General features: G+C 43.3%; 1 protein-coding gene across 1 annotated transcript in view; it reads right to left on the minus strand.

The window, feature by feature from the left end:
• ATP8A2 (ATPase phospholipid transporting 8A2) overlaps nt 1-21,536 on the minus strand; it is a 318,542-nt gene that overhangs the window by 151,630 nt on the left and 145,376 nt on the right. The window contains exon 26 of the mRNA XM_033146356.1: nt 3,383-3,566. Within this exon, the coding sequence (XP_033002247.1) occupies nt 3,383-3,566 (184 nt within the window). The remainder of the gene's footprint in view (nt 1-3,382; nt 3,567-21,536) is intronic.

Consider the following 21,536-nt stretch of genomic DNA (forward strand, 5'->3'; position numbering starts at 1 on the left):
GACTACACTACTTTGGCTCTCAAGGCACTTTCCTCAGTCTATGGCAAAAATGTAGGAACAAAAACTCTTCTGAAGCCTCAGGTATTCTACAATTGATCTTTTAAAATGTTGGAGAGTCTAGTATCAAGACTGGAGAACACACACAAGCCTGGACTCTGGTGGAACTGAGAGAATGTGAGATCCAAAATGGGAAAGGGGCAAGGATTTCTATTTCCCACAAATGCGTACGGTGCAGATTTCATTTGTTTTTGATGGTCTCTAAATACTCATCAGAAAGCAATCCCTCATCCAGCTCCTGACAGCCCCCTGCCATGATATCATGGCAATAATGCTCCATTTGCATGTTGAATACACCGGTACATACATATTTGCTTTCTCATATAGGCATATGTGAAATGCATATGTTAGGGATGGAAGAGAAATCTGTACTTCTCAAACCAATACATGAACCAAACCATAGCTATGGGAAAGGGAGGGTGGATCAGTGGTAGATTATCAACTTTGAATTGAGCAGGTCCCAGGTTCAATCCTTGGCAACTCCATGTAGGGCTATGAACCCGTTTGAAACTCTGGAGAGCCACCGCCATTCAAGGTAGACAGTACCAGTGGTCTGACTTGGGATAAAGCATCTTCAAAAATTCACACTTCTCCAATTAAAAAAATTGCATACAAAACCCTGTACATTAGGGGAAGTGTGCGCGCACAGGCAAATCTGTATACAAGTGAAAATACCGCACGAAAATTTGTAAGGGAAATTTGCTTACAAAAAAAATTGCATATAAAGGTCAAAATTTTATACAAAAGCAAGCGCATTAGGGGAGGAACGTAAGAATTTTCATGCAGACTTCTAAAAGAAAAACTGCACAGAAATGAGAGAAACGAAACTTCCAAGACTGGGAAAATGAGAAAAAATGAAATTGGCAGATTTGTCCATCCCCTAGTGTGTGCGCATGAAAGAGTAATGTGGGATTGAGCCCTGAATCAGACTGGTGGTGCTTGTCACCTTGTAGGATCAATCACATGGCAGTTGGAACCGCAAGGTGGCGGCCAGCCAGGGCTTGCCTCAGGCATTGGAAAGAATGCCAGCACTCATTATCTCAATGAAATGAAGGATGTGAAATGGAGGGAAAGCAATATAATCCAGTATTCTTCAGGAAACATGAGGCCAATATTCATTTAATAAGGTTCTCTATTAGCAGCTGAATCACTGAAGTGATCCCTTCTTGAGGATAATAGATTCCTCTTTTGGATAACAATAAAATCTGCATCCAATTTCTGCACTGCCTCAAGAAATTCTAGTCACTATAAACAAGCTGGTGGAGCATTTCCACAACTTGGAAGGCAAGAGATGTTTTCAAAAGATGTACTCTGTTGTTTTTCAACCCAGGGAACGTATTCTTTGTGGCCTCGGGTCAAGTTTCCCTTGTATTTGTTTTGTTTTGTTTTATTTATTACATTTGTCAGTCGCTTTATCTTGTCCAGGCAACCCAAAGCAAATTGCAACCAACAAATAGACAGTAAACCCCCTATATAGATGCATTAAAACCAAGAGGGAAGATAAATACATTAAAAGCACCCCACCCACTGCTGCATTTTCCATCGGCTAATTATTGAATGAGAATAAGAGTCACCCTTCATGTTTCCACTATAGTCGCTATTGCAGAGAACAGGAAACATGATGCCAGGATTAGAGTTAAAGTTGGAGGAGATTTCAAAAGACAAATTGACCTTGATGGGAATGCTAAATCCTGCTGTTGCAGTTCTCTGCAGTAACAACTATAGTGGAAGCATAGAGGTTTTAACAATGAAGGGTGACTCCTATTTTCAAAGCAAGTCACCTGCACGTTGATGTTGGGAAAACGGGGGAGAAGCCAGTGACTCCTACATACCTCCCCGAGGAATGCAGAAAAGCCACATTTTAAAACAACAACAACAACAACAACGATTATTATTATTATTATTATTATTATTATTATTATTATTATTATTATACCCCACCCTTCCTCCTGAAGTCCAGGGTAGCGAATACACTCCACCAACCCTTCTCCAAACCAATGAAGGGTGGTATAAAATGATTCAGGAGCATGTACTGGCATGCTGCTCATTTGTCACAAGCCACGGTTAATGGGCTTACTGTGAGGTGTGAATGGGACCCCTGAGTGAGAATCAGACTCAGAGCTATGGTAAGCATTGACACCAGTTGGAACTATTCAATCTGGGGCTCCTGTGCTGCTTGTGTTTGCCTGCGTAGCATCTGCTTAAAGGAAAAGAATATCTGTTTCTCTTCAGCAGATAAGGGGTGCCTCCAGACTGTCAGTATTTTGTGGGAGTGTCTGAATAGCATGCCAGAACTTTAGCTTTGCGCGTTTAAAGTAGTTTAAAGCACTCTGTCACCCTAATGCAACAAGCCCACTTCAAAAAAGAAACCAAACAGGCTTTGTGCAGTTTGGAAAGTGACAGGGAGATGCACTGAAACATTTCCACCCAGCAAGGAAACCGGGTTGAATGCAGGAAAAATCCAAATTGTTATGTACCTGCCCCGCAAACAAATAAGAACAAATGCTCAGTAAAGACTGTATATAATATTAACTCCACATAAGCTTTGTGCAGCAATTCAGAATGAATGCTCAATAAACAGGTCATCCGGAGGTGATCAGGATATTAAAATCAATAAAGCTAAGCCTCCACGACGATTGGCACGATAAGTATGTTTGAACACTGCAGCTATTACAGCGATACATTAAGGTATCACTTTATTAAGTTCTTTTTAATAAACAGATAACCTTTTTCTACATTTTAAATTTCTGTCCTTTAAGAAAAATGCAGTCAAAGTTTAGAGAATATTTGAATCATTGATGTGACCCTCTTCCAAAAGGCAAATTTCACCCAGCGCTGACTGCTCCCTCCTGATCCCTATGGGCCGCAACTGAAGAACGAGAATAGAAATCATAAGCTATCCTTCATAGTTTTCCCCTGAAGTCACTGAAAAGAAAAACGAGAGTGCCATTCTCTATTGCCGATCAGAAGTATACTCCACCAACAGGTGTCCAAGTCAAGAGGAAGAATATATATACATATATATCATTAGCAGAGCTTCAACAGCTGTAATGACTATCTTCTCTCTACCCAATTACTGGAGTCTGAAGTACAGTGGCAAGCAGAGAGAAACCTAAGCCTTCAGGAGAAGATGGCTCATGGCCCGGCACCATGGAAAGGATCCTAAGCATTTGTGAGATATCTGCTTTAAGGCTGCAGCCTCAAACGGAAAAGAGAGAGGAAAATCTGCTTGGCCTCTAGGTCAACAATGAGGTGTTCATCCTGCTCATGCAGCCAATGCTTCTTTCAACAGGATATGACAGCTGCTCGCTTGCAGGACTCTAACCTGAGCTATCGCGTAATCGGAGGAGTTGGTCGCCTGCATGCCTTCGTTGCCGCTGATCCCCACTCCAACGTGAGCTGTCTGGATCATCCCCACGTCATTGGCACCATCCCCAATGGCCAGAGTGATGGCATTCACATGCTTCTTTACCATGTCTACTATTTCAGACTTCTGCAGAGGAGACACCCTAGGAAGGAGAAGAGAAAACGCTGGTCAATTCCCCCACATGCTAAGCTATATGTATGACTTTCCAGAGGGACAGCTGTAATCTAGATTTAGACATATAAAAAGGGCAGTAACTGGAACGTTTCCTGATCCAACACATCAATTTTATAGAGTGCGTGCCAAATCCTCCTTCCCCTCAAACACACCTAGGGGGAAAAAGCACTGTATTCTTATTTATGTGTAAATAAGTAACATGAGCACAGGTTACAAACGTGAATGCTTAGTAGCTTTTTAAGAACTATGAAAATGACTTTGTATATCAGGTATGTGAATGTAATACTCATCAGAAATACCAGACTGAAAAAAATTCGGTAACTGAAAAAAGTTTATTTTTTAATCGCTACACACGACTAAGTTCAAATTCCCCAGTTGCTTCAATGAGAGGTCTCGAACTGAGACGGCAACACTTGGCCCACAAAAATAATGTTGGGTGAACATTACATTGTGTGTTAATTCTCACATAATTTTGGTTGTTATCCTGGTAGTCTGATAAGAAAAGTGAAAGAAATTTGCAGTGGACAATGTGGGGCAGCAAACACTAGCTGTTAATTTTATCTAACCTCCATACAAAAGTATCAGCATCGATGCTCAATAATCAGCCAGTCTGAAAGTTCCCTTCACTGCATTCTCTGCTCTGCATCTCAGCAGGTGTTTCAGGAACTCTTGCCAACAACTACGTTTCGGAGTCTATGTTTTCAGTAGTATAACCCACATGGGTGCCATATTGAACAGCAAAAGTAGTAACTTCTTGAGCAGGAAGACTGCAATATGAGGAGTTTTGATGCAACACAATCTGTGGTCCTCTGGACATTGCTGGACTACAAGTCCCATTATTGCTGACCATAGGCCATGATAGCTGGGTCTGGTGGAATTTGAGAGTCCAGTAACTTCAGGGGGCGGGGGGCGCAGCGGCTAAAGTATTCACTCACCAACTTATTGTTCAGGTCATTATGTAATCAAGGTAACCTCCTTCCCATGTAAACCTCAATCATCTCAAAGTTATTAATCTGCATGGTTTCCTCCCTAGGAAGCCGCAGTTTTCCAAAGCACGCTGGATATATATTTAATTAACTGGGAAGTTATACAAATAGCCTTCAAGCACTTACTTTTGTCTTTGTAAATGCTTTCATGCAGAAGATAAGACTAGGGGTCAGGGAGGTTTGCCCAGCCATTTATTTTTAAAAAACACGTTTTATTCTTAATATTGTTTGTGTGTGGAATACACACTGGGTAGCTTATTAAACCCTCATGCTGAAATATTATAAAATGATTTGGCTCAGTCTTACTGAAACACAAGGACAAATTATAAACTTTGTTACTAATAATTTCACAGAGCTGTTAAATTTATAAAACGAGATCAAGGCAACGCTGAAGCTCATTAGTGTTAAAGTCTAACATTTATGTGTTGCTCATGACATAAGATGCTGCCAATACTATGGTCTAGTTTCATCCCTCTTTGCAACCGTTAAAGTGAAAACTCCAGACAGAGTTTAAGCCAAAACAGAGGCATGCATATGTGGAGTAAATCAGTTAGGAGTCCTAGGTGTTCTGTGAGTCAGGAGAAGAGCCAGCTACCTTTTACCCACATCAGTGGTGATAATTAATTCACAATGAACAAGCGCATCCTCCACCACTCGTTTTGCTTGCCAAATCAGTTTTTCATAGGTTTGAGATCTTAATCATTTTTGCATTTGACTATCTTCAAGTCATATTTCAGCAAGAAGAAGAAGAAGAAGAAGAAGAAGAAGAAGAAGAAGAAGAAGAAGAAGAAAGCAAAATAGATTCAATTTACTAAAAGAAATAGTTTTAACAGGGATGGTCAATTTCCCCCCTCCCCCTTGAGATTTCAGCTTGAAAAGTTTTACTATCAGGTATTCAGAATTACTGGGGATGGAGGCAGAATTAAAGTAAACTACTCTACAGTAGGAATGGGAAACCTGAGGCTCTCCAGATGTGGTTGGAGTCCACCTCCCATCAATCCCAGCCAGCACAGCCAATGGTAAAAGATGATGGAAATTGTAGTTCAACAACACATGGTTCCACCGGCTCCCCATCCTGAGCATACAAACTGCAACTACCCACATTTGGGTGAAAATGCGGGTTTTGGATACTGGGGCCAATGCCTCAAATTTGTCTGCACACAGCTCAGCATAAGGATAGAGTCAATCAGCCAAATTTTGTTTAAAACCCCTGGGCATCACAAACATGCAAACGGTATTGAGGTACATTTTCACATAGGTGGTTCCCCAGCACACTGGACCCCTTGTCGTATAACGAAGAGAGGGAGATTGTAAAGAGCCACTGCAGCCCTAGGGGGTACCCCGACCCCAGTTGTCAGGTTGGAAGCACATCCTCCCAGCTGATGTTAAAATTTAGGGAAGGGATTTGCTGCCAGCTGCATAACTGCAGCTTCCTCACAGCTGAACTTCAAGTTTCACGCAGGCTGGTAAGGAGACACAGCTCAGTGGCAGACCATGCAACACACAAGAAGAAGATTTCAGAATTCATATGTGGATTGGAACCCAGTTATCCTTCAGTTTTCACACTTCTCCAACTTTGGCGATACATTTCTCTAAGAACACTCCCAAGTGCTTACAGAAACATGTATTATTAGGTTAAAATATATACAAGAAAATGCACATTTAGTATAAAATATGTGCAAGGATGCAAATATTGAATTCTTATTTTTCACAGAAAAGCAATGTGAATTATTGTGTTTAATTAAAATAATAATAATTTGCAGATTGCTCCGGAAAGAAGACAGAGTGGACTTATGAAGAAGCCCATATACAACTGACACAGACTGGAAATAGACTGATTCCTCCTTCCCTAAAGCCAGGCAGCTCCTGTGTGGGAGCTTCTCAAAGGTTACGTATGCAGGGGTTGGGGGGCTCAGAAAGGAAGGTGTTCAGTTCAGGAACAAGAGGCGGCAGCCTGACTGGAAGAAGAGACACAGGAGTGAGGCTGCATCTTTTCTGTGCCAGACATCCTGGTGGAAGCCAGATGGCTAATTATTCAAACTTGCCTTATTTGAAACCCAATGGGGATTTGACCCTTTTTGCAAAAAAGTAGCAGGTTGGGAATAAGCAAGGTCCACAGGACAGAGGCTTCATTGTATACCCTGAGATCATTCTGTGCATACACTTTGCTTAGTGGGAAAACTGAACCATTCCTTCTCAGGGTACAGGGGAAGCTCAGAAACACACACACACTGCTGTTAACATGATTTCTTTATCTGAATGATTGTAAACTGGAGTAGTGGTTGCTCAGCATTCTTTTATTACCCAGATAGGAAATGAATCTGGAAAGACTATGCCAAACACATAAACCTTTTTATTGCTTTGCACTGCCAGACTGAAATTATAGAATATCAGAGCTGACTTACACATTATGCAGAGTAAGATAATAATCGGAAGTGAGAGAATTCTGGACTGTTTCACTTGAGACAGCAGGTGGGGGGAACTGTGGTAGTGAATGCTCCTGTGTATGAAAACTATCACAGCAGGGAGATAATGCTGGCCAGCCTTCTCTCTGCTGTGGTACATACTAATTTGCAGTAACTGCTTGATGTCAATAGGCAGGGAGTTCCAAAGTGTAGGAGCTGCCACACTAAAATATGTGGCACTTGTAGCCAGTTCCACAGACTGAAGCGGTTGAGTGGGCATACATGGGGTAAAGTGATATTGCAGGTAAACTGGCCCCAAGTTGTTAATGTGGCAGAGATGCCACACTGATCGGTTCAGAAACTTCAGCTAGTGCAGAATGGGCCTTTTCTGTGGTGGCTCCCTGCCTGTGGAATGCTCTCTCCTGGGAAGTTCATATCTTTATGTAAAACATTCCTTTTCTCCCAGGCTTTTTGGCTAATTAAACAATCTACGGCCTTTTAAACTGCTGGGGGGTGTATTGTTTCTTTTGTTATTATGGCATGTATTTTTGTGTTATGTGTTAGAAGCTCTTAGAGTCAGCATCTTGGGGGCAGGCAGAGTATTGACCCACAACAGGAAAAGGTGAAGGTATTATTTGGAAGACGAGAAGAACATTAACACCTGGACATTCTGAACAAAGGTCATCATGACATTATCCAGCAGATGTTTTTAAAGGGCCTCTGGTGAAAATGGACTTAGTTGTGTGGGAATACCCACACTCTCGAGATCCTGCCCAATAATCACTGGCTGTTCAAAACAGTGTGCTTATATACAAAGCTTAGCACCTCTGGCTCTTTACCTGCACTAATTTGCATCAAATGGGTAAGAAAACGATGGAAATGAATAAAATCCCATGAGCGATTTATGTGCTGTTTCCTTCTTCCCTGAAATTTTAGTGCAGTGTGTTTTCCCCACTGCTGCGTAATCTTTATGGGTACTTTTGTGAAAAGTGAAGGTGAGAGGGGAAGCTGTGCTTTAAACAGATGCTACTATTATATCCTCCTGTTTCTATGTTGCAACAGGGATTAAAATAACACATTTAAATACATTAATGTCTTTAACACAAAACATGATAATTTGATACCCTGCTTCCTTGAAAGCTTTTGTTAAAGCATGCAAGGTCCTCACTGGGCCTGTCTGCCTTGAACTTAACAGTTCAAGTTTTGCTATGAAATACGCCAGTATTTCAGCATACCATGCCTGACTTCATCCACCAGGAAGGTACGATGGGAAACAGCCCCAAAAAAAGAAACCCGAGACCTGCATAGGTTACTGATTTTTAAGAGCATGCACCGTTCCCAGGAGAAGAAGACAAATGCACAAATATATCACAGAATGTTCAGGAAGCCTGTCAAGCATGGCTACTAAAAAACTGTATTTTTACAGTGTTTTAATTAGTCAAAGGCTTCCACGACTTCAAGTCCCAGGTTTGGAATTCAATCGCCAACAAATTGCTTTGTTGACAAAGAAAGACAAAATAAGGACGAAGTTTCTTTCAGTGGTGTAAAAATAAAATAAGGATCTCCTCATTATTGCAGAAGAAATATGCGTAACACCAAAGCATCAGCATTCCAACACCAATGGAAACCAGTCCCATAGAAGACACTGCCTTCCCTATTTTGCATTTTCAGTTGTTCAATGTGGCAACTCTGCTGTGGAATGTATTAATTTTCAGCTGCTGCCTGGTGTCAATAGGCAGGGAGTTCCAAGGTGTAGATGCTGCCACTCTAAAAGATAAATTTCTTACAAATGCGGAAGGGTTATTATTATGTGGCACCTGTAACAGTGTCAGTTCTGTAGAATGAGGCAGACGAGTGGGCATATATGGGGCAAAGTGATCTTGCAGGTAAACTGGTCCCAAGTCGTCAAGGGCTTTCTATTAGCAACACACTGAATATGGCCTGGTTGCAAATTGGTAACATGTTTGGGTTAGAATGTATTTGTGATTTCTATTGAAAAGCCAAATGACAGGAATGATGGGGGGATTTCTCAGGCTCTGAGACAAGGACTAGAAGAGAATATGAAAATGTATGATGGGTGGAATTGTGAAAATGAAAAAAAAAATATTCCTCCTTGTGCTTGGTTTTTAGAAGATAAGACTAAATTTGTTAATGTTACATATTTTACTTAGGCTTTATTGTTATGTGGCATCCTATTATTTTGCTTTTGCTACTTCTTTTTTAACATAAAATATTTTCAAACAGTTATAGCTGTAAGCGAAGTATCTTTTTCTGCAGCTAACGCCCATTTCCTTGCCCTCTTTTTGGTGGCTGGTGTCATAATTATTTTTTGTCTTTGCTAGAGAAGTTTTAAATAAATATTAAAGCGGGAAGTAATAAAAAATAATTGTTTGGCTCCCTCCTCAGCTATATATAGTTTCCAACTAAGAAGGAGAAGTACATGACTACTCAAGTTACAGCCTAGAGCAAACTACAATGGTCACAGGGCCAGCTCTACTATTTGGCAGAGTGAGGCAAAAGTTTAAGTCAGCTGAATGGGAGTGGCGAGTTCAGAGGGCACAGGGAACCAGGCCTACCTAGCTGGTTTAAAAGGTAGGCCCAGCCTAACTCATTACTACAAACTTGGGATCTCAGTGGTTGTGTTTACAAATTGTCATGGCCCAAGAACAGGAACCTTCAAAGGCAGAGAGCCCTCCCTCCAGCTGCAGCCCCAAGGAGGAGCCCCGAGGATTCACATTCTTGTCTGTCCATGTGATGTCAGGGTCACATATCTCTTTCATAGATATACTTCTGCTGCTAGACTCTGGTCCACAGATTCTTTGGAGGATCAGGAAAGCTCTGAGGAGATATCCCTACAACTTGAAACCCCAAAGCCTGGAAGAAGCCAACAGCTGCTGAGGATAGCACCAGACTGCACACCATCCATGGGGTAGGGCCCCTAGTCAGCATGTATCAAGCTTAGGCTATACAAAAGATCTGCCAGTTGTTCCTGGACACTGCTGAGACAACTTGCATGTTCCGCCTCAGCTGACGGATGACGCTGGCACTGACACCAAGGTCCCTCTCCATGGTGCTGATCCTGCTTTGTCTCCCCCTCCTGTCTGCAGGCAACCCTAAACCAGACCTGCTTGGTCTGTCACTTAGCCACAGTGGTGGGCACCAGGTTAAACCACAGTTGGTGTGTAACTTTGGTTTAATGCAAACTGTGATTTCCTCCCAAGCAAACCATAGTGGTGAGCTAAGAACAAACCTTGGTTACGGCTTTGTAGTTTGTTCAGTGTAAAAGAAACCATGAGCTCAGCTTCAGACTGCAGAACGTGACAAGGCTCGTGGTTTGTTGCGAGGCAGGGATTTTTAGCCAGCCCAAGACAGCTTGCAATAGAGGAGCAAATGCCATTTCACCCAGGAACAGGACTACCCACTACCTCAGTTTGGGGGTTGTGAAGGAGACTAAGGTAGAGGCACCCAGACAGAGAATAAGCTGAGTCTGGGATTCTGCAACATGAATTATCCTGCAAATGCTGTGAACAGTTTTGTAACCTATCCAGCTCTACCTCTTAAGCCTTACTCTCTAATCGCTCCATTTGTGGTCAGGTAAATCAATGAAAGAAAATTCAGGGGCTATTAACCTGGAGTCCAATTATTGTGAGAATTGTTTTGCCACAGCAAGAGCCTTCCTTCACTTTTAAAAAAGCTTGCAAATAAGTCAGGGAGTGCTCAGCAACACATTGCCATCCCATGCAGCTCCCCCTGTTAGGAAATGTTCTTTTCCAATGTCAAGACCTAGGACAGGCTCTGGCAATCTTGTGACAATTTTTTCCCCTTTTTTTGTGCAGTGGCAGCCCAATTAAGTCCCATTGGCACTAATACAGTTGGTAGACAGGAATTTTTAAAGAGGTGAGGGGGCCGCTGGAGGTTCATTTTTTAAGCAGCTAACCTTTTCCTGCAGGCAGAGAGGAGGACATTGCCTGGAGGACCCTGTTTCCCGAAGAGAAACAAGCTTTGAAAAAGTTTTGGCAGCCAGCATGGTAATGAGCCAATTTCTATTGACATGTTATCTTCAAAGGTGAACTCCTGGGCAGCAAAGAGGCAGCATTCAGTGCCAGCCTCTTACAGAGGGGGAAATGTCCTTTTTGTCCAATTTCATGCCAATATCCATCTACACAATTTAGTGCTAGGGTCATTTAGGACGACAGACAGTTCATAGCCCTTCTGCCTTGGTGACTTAATATTTCACACCATCTAAGTGATTGTCATCAAGATAATTTGCAGTACCTGCCGGTCTCCCTTAATAATGATGAACTAATTTAAAATACCCACCAGCTAAAGTGAGTGGCATAAGGAATTAGAAAGAGCCTGGCTAGGTGAACCAGCTGTTTTTAATTCCCAATGGCCAACAAAAACAGGCTCAGAAGAGTTTCACTAGCTACACCACAATGCCAAGCCCAAACCCAGATGCCATATTGTGGTACTTAACAAAGTCCTGATGATTCGGTCCCTTGCTGTCAGAAAGCTCAGAGTCCACTGATTTGCTAGATGACTGTACATATAAAAAGGAGATACACACTGAATCGATCAGATGTGTGGGCAGCCTTGTGAGATCCACTTTGTTTTCTCAAGTCTGACCCTAAGCATAAGGAATAGTGGAAAGGCTGCCTCATGCAGCAGATGGTTGGAAATGTGGGGGGCCATTTTGACAGAGCTGTACCTCCTGAAACACCCCCCAGCCACACCCCTCTGTTTAAGGACAGTGCTGTGTGTGGCATTACCCCACAACCTTGACTGCTCCCCTTTGGTATAGTGGAACCTAGTGGTCTTCTTGCCAGGGTTGAAGGAAGATTCAACTGACAGCCCAACTGGCTTCTGCGGATGGAATGAGGGTGCCATCTTGTCCTTTGCTTCAGAAAGCAAAATGGGTTGGGTCAGCCCTGTTTGTGTCTGAATGTTCAAGCTCCACCAATGGGAGGGAGGTACAAAATAGTGACTTGGGATCAAAGCAAGATAAAGAAAAGGAAGCTCAAGGGGCAGAGCCTCTCATGAGTCATGGTGATCAGCATATACAAGGGGGGAGGGGTCTGCATTTGAGTTAGTATAGTTCAAGGATTCTAACAGCCTAATTTTGGGTGGTGGAGAGAGAGGCCTTGGTCATCTGAAGAGAGAGTCACCTGGTTATTAAAAAAAAATAGATCTACCTTCTGTCTGCTACTACAACCTAACCACCTACTAAGTGCCTAATTCCAGCCCTTGCAGGCGGGATCCTGGGCATAATCACAGCAAGGGGGGAAATGAATGTTCTCTTCTTAATTTTGGATATGGTAGTCCCTAGCCTCCCATTTTCATTACTCCCACTACAGCTTCAGGTCGGATTATGTTCCCATTTTCCAGTATGTGGTGGTTGCTGTTTTGGTGGAGCACTCCACTGACTTCAAAGGCTCCTTCCATAAAATACAGCCAACCTCCACACACCACTTTTCACCTTTTTTTGGGGGGGGGGGCAAGATCAGCACAATGAAGCAAAATATGAAACCAAGCACTTACACCAGCTCTTGAAACATCCTTACATGAAGATACAAGTAATTACTGTGCATGTGAACTGACTCCACCGAAAAGCATTTTGCTTGATGTCATGAGCAGGTTATGTGTTTCTATGAAGGTGTGTCCATGCATGCAAGACATCACTTGATAGTAAGTACCAAGTGACTGAAGGTTTTTTAAAGAAAGGTTGGATGGTCATCGGTCAGATTCTTTAGCTGGGATTCCTGCATTGCAGAAGGTTGGACTAGATGACTAGTGGAGCTCTTCCAACTCTATGATTCTATGATGGAGCACATTTGTGAACCAGTTCCCTGCAAGGAACAACTGGTGAGGAGCTAGTGATCTTTAAGAGATTTTCGACCAAGTTGTATGAAGTAGATCACTCAGAAAGAAAGTATGAAATCATTCTATTGGTAATTTTGATGGACATGTTTTGATGGGAGGGGACTGCTGAAGCTACTTCCATCAGATCCTGCTTTTAAGCTTCTCATGGGAATCTGGTCACTGTGGGAAGCAAGATTCTGAATCCAACAGGCCTTTGGTTTCCTCTGGCAGAACTCTTCTATTATTGTATTTATTTATTTATTTATTTATTTATTTATTCAATTTATGAGTCTACTGATTAAAAAGATTCTCTAGGCGATAGTAAAATAGACAAAATTAAAAAAACAAGATACAACAATTCAATAAAGAAAATCATAAATAATAAAAAACCAAGCTAGCAACAGCACAACACTAAAACTCAGCCATAAAATCCACCATAGACACAAATCAAACCCCAGTAACCAATCCAGCTAATGTAACAACAAAACTCAGTTATGAAAACTAAAACCAGCAATATTGCCATTATTCTGCAGAGACCAAAACAAAATCATATCAGTGACAATAAAAGATATTGGAGATGTTAAAAGCTGTCCAGGAATTGTGATTTCATAGAAAATAGAACAGTTGGAAGAGATGCCAAGGGTCACCTAGTCCAACCCGAGAGGAGAGAGGCAAGAGGGAAGGACAAGAGGAGAGTCTACTGGGTGAAGTCAATAAGAGGGAGTTGTGCTCAGTTGTTGAGAGATGAGTTTCTAGCTCCATCATCCATGTCTCCTGTATAGCTTAAACTCAAATGATTCCCTGTCTTTGATTTGGCTGGACCAAGATTTCAGAAATATGCATGGTTGATGCCATAAAGATCCTCTGCTTTGGGTGACATGATGCTCAGCAGTAGAGCACATGCTCTGTATGCAGAATGTCCCAGGTTTAATCCTCCACACCATTCATGACAAGGAAGAAGAAAGTGATGATGAGACCTCTCTTTTCCGTGCCCCTGCCAGTCAGAGTAGGGCAGTACTGAGTGAGGCAGAGCCAACAGTCTAGCTTAATATAGAGTGACTTCCGATGTTCCTACCTGTGGATCCAGGAACAACCCCACCGCCACAAAATGTGGGGCGCTTGCTAGTCCTTGCTCTATGAAGCTCTCCCATTCCAGCTTGATCAGCGAGCTGGCGCTGCAATTGTTTCTACAGCTTGTCATTTCCTCCTTAATGTCATCCTGCACTTTAGCAACGACTCCCGTGGGACACTTAATCTGAATTGAACTTGGCAAACTTACATGGCTGTTGTGACAGGATAATTAGATATTTGTCACAGTTTCAATTTTATCTTAACAGCTGTTTGCAAAAGCAAACATTATTATTATAATTGCTCCTCTCCTGAGCCAAAAGCAACTTTGAAGAATTAAAAGGAGCAGATGCAGGCTCCGGGCATTATCTGCTGGTCAGATCCTGCAGCAAGTGTCACGAGTCTTTAAAAAAATATGGCCAGAGTTTTACCCGTCTAAGAGAACAGAAGGAAAGGCTGATCACTTTTAACGGCCAGTGTGGAACATACAATCTTTATGCAGTTAATTGCTCTGGCTGCAACATTCCTACTCCTTCCCTTCTCAGGACAAAATTGCCCTTCCACTGTGGCTAAATGTTCTGTAAGCGGTAGAGACTGCAACCATGGTTACGACTAAAAAGCATCTGCTTAACCAGATTTTAAGAACCAGGGTTCCGAGAGAGAGAGAGAGAAAGACCCAGCTAAATTTGGCTTTGCCCCACCCACTTTTGTCTTAGTCTCCACCCACTGCTAGCTTCCCCCTGCCCAAGATGGATGCAGCCCAACCACTAGAATGTTGCCCTGCACAATTACTTCTGAGGGAATATGGCCCTTGACAGAAAGAAAGGTTCATCACTCCTGAAATATCTGATGGCTTGTTCCCTATCCTAAAAAGACAGTCATACGACACTTGCCTAGGGATTGAAGCTAAAACTGGGTTCTTGCAGCTGAATCTGTGAACCAGCAAATGTGTCTTATGTGCCTAAATTATTGCAGCTAGATCAACTGTCTAGCTTTCATGACTAAAAAAAAAATGTTTGTATCAAACAGTTTATTTACTTGAAGCTATTTTTCTATTCTATTTGATCAAGAGCTCTATCTAACGCAAATGTTTACACATTCCTGTACAAAAAAGAAGCCAGTTCATGGCTTGTTTGTTTTCTCCTCCAAATTCACAGGCAGGAGCTTGCAGAAAATATGCTAGAATTTTCGTATGCTACTCATTGCCCTTGCATTCCATCTTATGGGAAAGGCGCATGAATCTGATGCGCAGACAAGACTCGGGGAGGGCCAAAGTTTAGTGGGTGGGCATTTGCCTTGCACGCAGAAGGTCCCAGGTTCAACCCCTGGCATCTCTGGGTAGGGGTGGGAGAGACACCCCCCCCCCCCGACTGAAACCCTAGAGAGGTACTCTCAGTCAGTGTAGACAATACTGAGCTATATGGAATGTTCAGCCATTACTTTTGGGCAGAGCAATCCTATGGGGTTAGCAGAGGGAGAATTTGAGGCAGAGGAAGAGCCAAATTAAGAGCCCCGGTGGAAGGTGGAGGCATTTTCGCCCTTTCTGTAGCCTTCCTAATAAAGAAATATTTCTCCCGTTGGTCTCAACAGGAAGGGAAAATAAGCACACCAGCCCCAAGACCAATACACTTTCCCCTATCTTCTGGATGTGAAGCCTCTCTGTACCCACCCCAACATATTCCTGGAACAACCTCTTTCTGCCTTCCCTGCCACTGGAACATCTGTAGCAGGAGAGAACTGGCAGCAGACCTTTTCCACAGCAAAAGGAAGCTTGTGGGGAAGAAGACCTGCAGAATCCTATGTCCCTTGGGTCATCCTGCCAGGGATCACAAGATCGCACCCCTGATTAACTCAAGTAAGTGAAGGACTGGATTATTTTGAAAACTTTCGGAAGTCTGTTTCAAAGGGAAAACGATGCCCGTTTCTAAGCCGGTCTTCCCGTTAAAAAATCTGAATCACCATCCCATTCTGCGAAAAGTAAATGGTGCAGAAAGCAGTTTTCTTCTTGAGTTAGTCCAGCAGCACACGGTCAGCTACAATACTTTCTCCCCCTTTTGTCGATGTCTGCCTTCTGCTCTAATGTCCCACAACATGAGGCCTATGAAGCATTTCCCCTTTCCATCTAAACAAGCCTCTCTCTCAGTTCAGATACCAATGGCACAAGGCTAAAAGGAAGAAAAAGAAAAAGGAACAGCCTTTTAGAAAAACCCATGTAATCTGAACTGGAGTAATTGTTAACCCAAACAGGCTCGTTTCCAAATGCGTGTGGGTCAGAAGGAATGGCCCTCCGCAAAGCAGCTGTGGGGATACTGTTTACTTTCTTTCTTGGCTTAAAAGCATTTAACGTTGAGAACAGACCTGCAGCATCTTAATGTATGCTAATGCCCTTCAGAGCAATAACTTCTGATGGATTCAACAGCACTGAACGGATACGAAGGAGATCAAACTGAGCTTTAGATAAACGACTGGTGCCTTCAGTACAATACGTTTCAGTCTAAGAGCAAAAAGAGATCAATTGATCTAGATAATATATGGTGTTTGTGTCAAGAATAAATGCTTTTAAATAATAACTTTTGGGGACGAAGGAGCTTTTCTGAACATTGCCACCTGACACAAAATTCTGGGCAGCACTCCATTCTCTTAGTACAACAAAGAGATGTATAAGGTATATGAAGAATAATTTTGAAGAGCCTCGGGGAAAATAGGGACTTTTGCAGGACAAACACAGAAGAAAAGTTACAGGTTTGGGAGTGACCCGTAACTACTACATCAAACAGTCAGCAAAAGCACATGGATTGGGCAATGAGGTAATAAAGTCTACAGCATAAAAGGAAAATGAATGCAAAATGAACAGCACTCATGGATCTAAAGTAGCAGACCATGAAATGTTTAAAATGTTGCGTCTCGTTTGGTTTAGAGGAGGGGGGAAATCAGCTGCTTCCTACATCTGCAAATCGAAAGTTAAGACGAGAAGCTAAAAACATAATTGTCTATAATTCTCAAAATAATTCTACTGTATGATTTCTCTGCAATAAGACAATTATTCTTCCTTTCTCCTTCCTCCTTTCTTTTGAAAAAAGGAAGGTATAAGATTCATTAAGTAGCCAAAATAAAGGAAAGCCACATGAGCAAAAAACATATGGGGACTGACTTTAGGACTAAGCTTTGATCCATTTGGTTGAATGAGGAAATGATTGCTCCATTGTATGTTATTTCATGAGGTTTCTGTTTGCCCAGTGCTAGGTGTGCCTTAGACCATTAACTTTGGCAATGTATACATTCAAAGCATTGGGTTTGAGGTTGTATATTATTAAAAGGATTCTATGTAACTGGAATCACTTAGGGCTCCAATAGTGTTTTACAATGGGTCACTGAGAAAAAGAATGGTAAAGTCTTCCCTTATACCAGGGTGGTGGAATCTAAGAGCTCCAGGGTTCGGTGAGAATGACCTAGACTGCAAGCGCGTTAACGCACAACTTATTTCCTTCTCTGCATCCTGTCAATGCCACTGGGGCCTGGTCTTATTTCATTTACATGTGCCACAGTTTTCTCCCAATAGAAGAATATTGCATTACCGTACGCAGATTTTCAACTAGGGAATTGAACTTGAGGACAGCACTCAGGAGAACCAAAGCCTTTAAGAAAAACATATTTTGCAGGCAAGTTTAAGAAAGGAGGCAAACTACAGTGGCATTAATTTATTCTTCAGGGTTCAACCAGTTTGCGTACAAAGGACCATCTGATATCTGCCGGGGAGGTTGGATGACTGAAACCCAATTAAATGTGGTTCCAGCTTATTCTCTTTTTGTTTCATTCACCGAATAAGCACAATTGTGACCAATGTTCTCCTGTGAACCACAGTCATGTTTTGCCTCACTGGTGTTTTCAACTGTGTGAAGAGGTGAAAATTAAATCAGATATCCTGGCCAGCTAGGGTGTTTTTTGGGGGGGTAGGGGGTAGGGGGATTTGCTTAAAAGCCTATCCAATTATCCCAAGCTTGGCTAAATTATATGCAATGTTCTTTTGATGGGTGTCCATTCAGCTAAGACTAACAGCTCTCTATCCCTTCTGAGTTGTCAGGATTCCAGTTTATGCAACTGATAAATCCAAAGAAGGCTACTAAATATCCTGCTATCCCCCACTGGAATAAATTTAAAGACAAGTGAATTACTGAACAGAACACTTTTAAGATGAGAAATGTGTTTCCCATTCTCAATATGGAATACCAAAACGAGATGTTTGGACAGAGGGATTAGCCTCCCCGTACCCTGCTACTGCTCAACGTCATCTCCTGGAACAGTGATTTATACAGCAAGTGTCAAGAAGTTCATTATCTCAAAAAAGATGAAGCAGAGTAAGCTTAACAGAGGCCCACCCTGGGGCATGAAACAATGTCTGAAAGTTTGAGGGGAGAGACAAAAAAGCTAAAGAGAAATGAAAGACTCAAGAGAGTGGGGGGCGAAAAGGCCAAAAATATGGCGACGAGGAAGTCAGAAATGGAAGAGGGCAAAACGTCTCCCTCTCAAACGCACAGGAAGCAGAGATGTGCCCTTCTACCTGTGATTCTGATCTTGCATTTGAAAGCAGTCCAATGTGTGTGGGATGGAGGCACAAATGCAAAGCATTACATTACAGGTGAAACTCGAAAAATTAGAATATCTTGGAAAGGTTCATTTCTTTCAGTAATTCAACTTGAAAGGTGAAACTAATATATGAGATAAACTCATGACATGCAAAATGAGATATGTCAAGCCTTTATTTGTTATAATTGTGATGATTATGGCGTACAGCTGATGAGAACCCCAAATTAACAATTTCAACTTTGGGGTTTTCATCAGCTGTACGCCATAATCATCACAATTATAACAAATAAAGGCTCAACATATCTCGCTTTGCATGTCATGAGTCTATCTCATATATTAAACTCCAGTAGCTAATGAATAATAATAATAATAATAATAATAATAATAATAATAATAATAATATTTATACCCCGCCCTTCCCAGCCAGAAAACCGGGCTCAGGGTGGCTAACATCAATTAAAATCACAGCAAGAAACATAAAAACGATCAATTTAAAATAACAGATTAAAATACAAATTTAAAAATTCAATTAGAACTGCAGGTCTCAATTTCAAAAATAACCCACCAATAAAAGATGAAGCATAAATATTAAACAGAAACCAACCCAAAGGCCAGGTGGAACAGCTCCGTCTTGCAGGCCCTGCGGAAAGATGCCAAATCCCGCAGGGCCCTGGTCTCTTGTGATAGGCTGTTCCACCAAGTCGGGGCCAATATTGAGAAGGAAATATTTAATGAAAACAATTGCTTACATAAATTGACTTTTCCATGATATTCTAATTTTTCGAGTTTCACCTGTAGTCGCATCATGCAGGAATACGCTTTCAGAGACCTTCTGCGCCCAATGATTTAGCTTTCTCCCACTGTCTCCCAAGTATGCAGCACTGTGGCCCTCCAGGCCTCCTTAGCTGACCCTCAGAACACGCCCCAGGCCACACTCCCTCCCCAGGCCACATTCCTGCTTTGTATCCACCTTGAGTGTTCTTGCCTGACTACAATGCAGATACAAAGAGATACATAAGTAAATTAACATTGGTTCCTCTGCCCACTTTTGCTTCTGGTCTGAGCCACCACCAGCATGTGGTCCGTGAAAGGTTGCCTAGAAGGGAATGTGACCCACAGGCTGATAAACGTCCAACACCCCTTCAGGATGCAATTCCTTACCTCTGAAGCTTTTCTTTCTCCATCCGCACTCCAAGTTTTCTTTCCCCTCTCAAACTCTTCTGGCTTTCTCCTCTTCCCCTAAAGCAGGGTTTCCCAAACTTGATTCTCCAGCTGTCTTTGGACTACAACTCTCATTATCCCTAGCTAGAAGGACCAGTGGTCATGGATGATGGGAACTGTAGTCCCAAAACAACTGGAGACCAAAGTTTGGGAAACCCTGCCCTAAAGCCTGTGGACCACTCCGTCTCCTAATCCTCCTTTCCAAGACTCCCTCAAGTTCTCTGGCTTGCTGCCTTCACAGGCCATTGGCTCTTGCTTTCCTAGGCCTGTGCTCTTTCATCTCCTCTTTCCCAAGACCCTTCCACTTGCACTACCTCTTGAGGACTTGAACAGCTTAGGCTGTAATCCTATGCAAGTCTGCTCTGAAGTAAGTTCCACTGAACTCAGTGGAACTCAGTCCCAGCTGAATGAGGTCAGGACTGCACTCTAAAGTGAATGAAGTCAGAGACTTCTGCATCTGAAGCATTTAGCCAATGGCAGACAGAAGCTCTATTCAGAACTCATGCGAGAGTCACCTGTGTTGCTAGAAGCCCAGGGGGCAGTGGTGGCTATGAGTAGCATTTACTAGCTTCAGCTGATGCATTACTTGTGGCCATTCCTGGAAAGGGGTAGGCGTGTCATCGCTGTGGCTCATGCACTGGTAACCTCAAGGCTGGACTACTGTAATGCTCTTGTGTAGCGCTGCCCTTGATGTTTGTCTGGAAGCAAAGTGCAGCAGTGAAACTACTCCCTGGGGTGCCCTACCCCAAACAAATTACATCCCTTAGAATAATTGCTCTTGCTGCCAATAAGCTGCAGGTTGAAGGTTATAGCTTTGACACACAAAACCCTAAACAACTTGAGACCGGGTTACCTGTGGGATCTGCCCTATGAGGTAAATGTGCTCATCTGGTGAGGCCAACAGAGTGCCAAGGGGCTGTCATGAGAATGCAGGTCCTTCCACAGGTCAGGTAAAGGACTCAAGATGTGAAGTGCAATTAGCTTTCATTCACAAAAGTAAAAACACAACAGAGTTCATCTAAGCTAGTCTCTCCTAGTTAAAGACATTGCTGGGACTGGTGCCTGGCTCTTCCCTCTGTAGCAACCTCACTCTGGACTCCTCCCAAGCAGCCGTAGACTGCAGCTATGGGGTCTCTTTGGCCTGTTGCTCAGCAATGTGCAGGACTCTTCACAATCTGGGTGTCAGTGGAGGAGGAGAGCTAGCTAGAGAGGGACTGCTGAGCAGGAGAAGCAGCTTCTGGCTCCTCACTGTCAGAGTCTACACTCACACTGAGACTCCCGGCACCCAGCCCTGTCCTGGAATGGCTTTCTTCTTCTGACCCCTCATGTTCACTCAAACCTCCTGCTTCTATCACCTCCCAGCTTGTCCCTTCCACAGACTGGTCCTCCACATCCCACCACCACTGTCCTGGGTCTAAGTCTCCTTCCTCTGTGTCACCCCTGGGGGCAGTGCTTGGGTGGGTGGGGCCCACCACATTTCCTCATCCAGCCAGTCCATGACATAAGGGTTTGACTGGCGGCAGAGCCGTCTTGTCATAGGGGCTGGGTGGCGCGGCGCACCAGGGCGCCGGGCCCCCAGGGGCGCCCCTGCGAGCCCGCCGGCATACCAGACGCCCCCTCCCCAACCTGACCCCACGGGCGGGTGCTCGCGCGCCGGCAGCACAGCCGCTGCCGCCCATGCTGCTTCCCAGCGGGCTGCTCCCCGGCCACCCAGCCCCGTCTTCGAGCACAGCGAGCGGGGGGGAGCCGCGCGGCCCCACGGGCGGCCGGATGCTTGTGCCACCCGCACTTTCCCCCGGACGCCCCGCCATGCTG

Source organism: Lacerta agilis, chromosome 4 (genome assembly GCF_009819535.1).
Source record: "Lacerta agilis isolate rLacAgi1 chromosome 4, rLacAgi1.pri, whole genome shotgun sequence".
NCBI classification, from domain to species: domain Eukaryota; kingdom Metazoa; phylum Chordata; class Lepidosauria; order Squamata; family Lacertidae; genus Lacerta; species Lacerta agilis.